Below are 3,845 nucleotides of genomic sequence, written 5' to 3'. Positions count from 1 at the left end.
TTTTTATACTAATCATTCTATAAATATTTCATGACAACTAAAAATCTTTAAGAGTAAAATTATAAAAAAATTAATTTATTTAGAATGAAAGTAATATGATTAAGTGTAATTTACTTAGATGTGATTAAAAAATAATTGAATAATATGTATAGTAAAAAAATGATATTATTGAAGGATAAAATTAAAGTTTATTTCTATGTATCGTTTTTGTCCACAACGTTTTCGTCCTATTTAAGTCCCTAACGTTTCAAAATCGTCTCAATTTTGTCTTGCCGTCAATTCTGTTAACGGGACTTACCCCAAATATTTGGGACAAAAACGATACTTTATTCTTATAAAAAATATAAAGTTTGGCAAAAAGTATGGTAAAAAAATCGTATTTAAGAAATTAAAATTAAAAAATCAAGTATGAAAAAGTAATTATTTTTTTTATTTTGTTTCTGAAAAAAAACTAATGTACATGATAAAAATGTGTCTTTTTCTCTAAAAATAAATGTACAAAAAATATATATACACAGAGTATAATCAAATTTAGATTTGTAATCCAAACCTAATTTATTTGAGGTAAGTAATGAACACAGCAAGACTACAACTTGCATTTACACCTTAAGCCTTAAGGCCTAAACATGCATGTGAAAAGACCCGCGTGTTGACCTAATTTATGGCCGCTTATAACTGGGAACAAATCAATGGATGGAAATGGTAAGATCCACGCCTGAGGATTAGATTCAACATTCAAGGCTAAAAGTGAGAGGGTAGTATGGTAAAATAACTAGACGATTCCAAGACTGCAAGACAAAAGTGGTTGAAGAAGATTATTTGAGAGGAAAAAAAAGGTTAACGCGTTAAGGTATGGGGGGTAATAACTAATAGGGTTAAGGAAATCGTGCCTTAAGAAAGCGACTTCTCACTGATTCCGCAACCCACCAAACAAAGGTTATTAAGCTAATCTTTCGGCAACTAACATGGACATGAGGACAAAGTAAGTACGCTCACGAAAGTATCGTGGCCAATGCAAAATGTTGTGAAATCCCTAATTTGGACACAGCTTCCATAGTTGCTGTGCCAGCTAAGAATTGGTACCATTCCACTAATATTACCATTTGTCTCCCTTCTCTCTTAACAAAACTAAATAAAGAAAGATGAAAATAAAGGGGGAAGAGTGTTGAATCCCTCATTACAAGGGCCATGCTCTCATTCATGATAAAATTAACAAAGAACATTCATGTCATAGTTCTTTATACGTTCTTATAATTTAATTATACAAATTAAACTTTAATAGACAGCAAAAAATATTTTCATATTTCATATACTTATTAAATTATAAATTGTCATCTCAATAAAATCTTTAAGCAAAAATGTAAAACTCTTTTAGAAGAAACACGTAAATAAAAAGTAAAAGGACACAGGTCACTAACCATTTATTTTTGTTCCCTTTAGAATAATGGTGGGTTTGGTACATGTACAACTGTATGTGCAACGAAAACAGATGGTAGTGTTTTGCACTTAGACACAACACAAATAATGAAAATGTCATATGCGTACCGCCTAAATTTTAATTACTTTTGTATTATTTTGTCAAATTTATCCAATCATTTATTAACAAATACCATAAATTTAAAGAGAGAGAGAGTTGGAAAGGAATCTTAAGCCCATTATTTGACACATTATTAATCGCTGGCCTTTCTAGACTTTCACTCCATTATTCCCAAATCTCACTCTTTATATATATAACCCTCCCCTCGCTTTTCATTCCACCACTACTACTAAGTACTAACTTCTCTACACCACCCCCTCCTCTTTTCCACCACTAAAACCGCTTCAGTTATGGATTCACGTGCAGTGCAACTGTTCTTGATCTTGGGTCTGTTTGCCACGTCATGCATAGCACAAGCACCGGGAGCTGCACCCACTCAGCCACCGAAATCATCACCGGCACCGGCACCAACACCGAAGCAATCACCACCACCTGCACCCGTACCTGCACCAAAGGCAACTCCACCACCACCTGCACCTGCACCCGTCACACCACCACCAGCATCTTCTCCAGCACCCTCAGCTGGCGCACCTGCTCCTTCCACCTCAACGTCACCACCCTCACCTAGCCCATCATCTGGCCCATCTTCAGGTCCATCTTCAGGCCCATCTTCAGGTCCATCTTCAGGCCCAGCTGCTTCTGACACACCCGCTGGCAACGGTGCATTCTCGGTGAGCAAGGTGGTCATTGCTGGCACTGCTCTTTCCGGAACCTTCTTGGCCATGGTGTTGGCCTAGATTTGTAATTTCACAAGATTTGATTTATGAGATTCTTTCCCTGGGGAGTCGTCCACGTGGAGGCACGGTGGCTGTTGATCTTATTCTTTTTTGGACGTACGGGATCTGTTTGATTTATTCTCCCTGCTCTTCCTCTTGTTGATGAGTAGCGTTTTCTTTTTAATTTTGTTTCTTTCTCTCTCTGTCTCTGGTGTTTGTTAATTCTATATCTTTGACGATGATTTATGATGATTTATTTGGCGATTCATTGTTTTGTTGTTCACTTGTGTATGTAGATGACCTTCATGATGATTTCGTTGTACATTTAATAATTTAAATAATAAAATAGTTTGTCATTCTTTTCACTTACAATTTGCCTTCAATTTATAAGTATGAGCCTTTTATTGTGTTCATAGTATCACCTATGGCCTCAATTGCTTCTGCATTGGGTTTTTTTTTAATAGTGTATTATTACTAGGACAGCTGTTTATGTTGATGAGTGCCTTAATTTTCTCGGAAATATTTTGGATCTTGTCCAAACCAAAATTTCGATATTAGAATTTAGACATAGAAGCCAAGTCAATTACAATATTCAAACTAAATTAAAATAAATAAAAGAACAAGAGTAATGCTATTTTTACAACTCATTTAATTCTGATAAAAATATCTTTGTTAATCATGTGTTTCTTAAGATGGGTGTAACTTATTCATGTCGGTTTTATTATTTGCTTTTAAAAAATCAAATTTTAAAGAAGCATAAATTCATGTTTTAAGAAGCTTTTACTTTTTACACAAAGTGCATATAAGCAATAGCTCTTAATTAAAAAGACTTATTCAAAAATTTAGTAAAATAGCAAACAAAATTTGTTCATTTTATTCTTCACATGCAATTGCATTTTCATGAGATCATTTACTCATCCTAGATTTTCTTTTCTTGGTACAAGTTCATCCTATACATTGTTAACTATACATATCTTGAATGAAAAGACTCTGCTTTTGGCATAACCAGAAAAGGGGAGAGGCATATTTTCTCACATGTGATGAAGCCATAAAGCTGAGTGAAAATTACTTTATATATTCATCAAAAGCAATAACAATTTTAGGATTTAATTTTTAATTATATCCTATTCAATAATGTCACCTATTCCAAGTAGTTTAGTTGTCATGTTAATTAAGTATGGGTGACTAAACCATAAAGATATAGGAATTTTCACTAATTCTGTATTAAATAATATGCAAATTGAAACAGAAAACCAAAAAAAGAACAGCTACATCTATGCTATGATATATAGTTTGTAAACTACGGAGTCAGTATGTTATTTCGCCAATAATGAAGCGTTGAATGCTATCGTCTTCTCCATGTGAAAGTGATGATTAGTTGATTACATCATGAGGCATGATTTTCAACAAATTAAGAAAAAAATTAAAGGCTTGTCAAGGAGAGAACGTGGGTTCATCGTCTTCTATGCTCAATATCACATACTATAATTTAATTTATTAGCTCAATATAATAGTATATATATTGTCACTCTTTAATTTATAATGTCATATTTTATTATTTATTATTTTTAAATTGTTTTCATTTGATGAGT

General features: G+C 33.1%; 1 protein-coding gene across 1 annotated transcript; it reads left to right on the top strand.

Moving 5' to 3' along the window:
• Positions 1,741-2,618, top strand: LOC107642262 (classical arabinogalactan protein 4). The gene has a single exon (XM_016345555.2). It carries the CDS (start codon positions 1,828-1,830, stop codon positions 2,272-2,274), a length of 447 nt encoding a protein of 148 aa, XP_016201041.1. The 5' UTR covers positions 1,741-1,827; the 3' UTR covers positions 2,275-2,618.

The sequence above is a fragment of the Arachis ipaensis genome, chromosome B05, assembly GCF_000816755.2.
Source record: "Arachis ipaensis cultivar K30076 chromosome B05, Araip1.1, whole genome shotgun sequence".
In the NCBI taxonomy this organism is placed as follows: domain Eukaryota; kingdom Viridiplantae; phylum Streptophyta; class Magnoliopsida; order Fabales; family Fabaceae; genus Arachis; species Arachis ipaensis.
The sequence above is the reverse complement of the archived record's forward strand: the minus strand, read 5'-3'. Positions and strand labels throughout refer to the sequence as shown.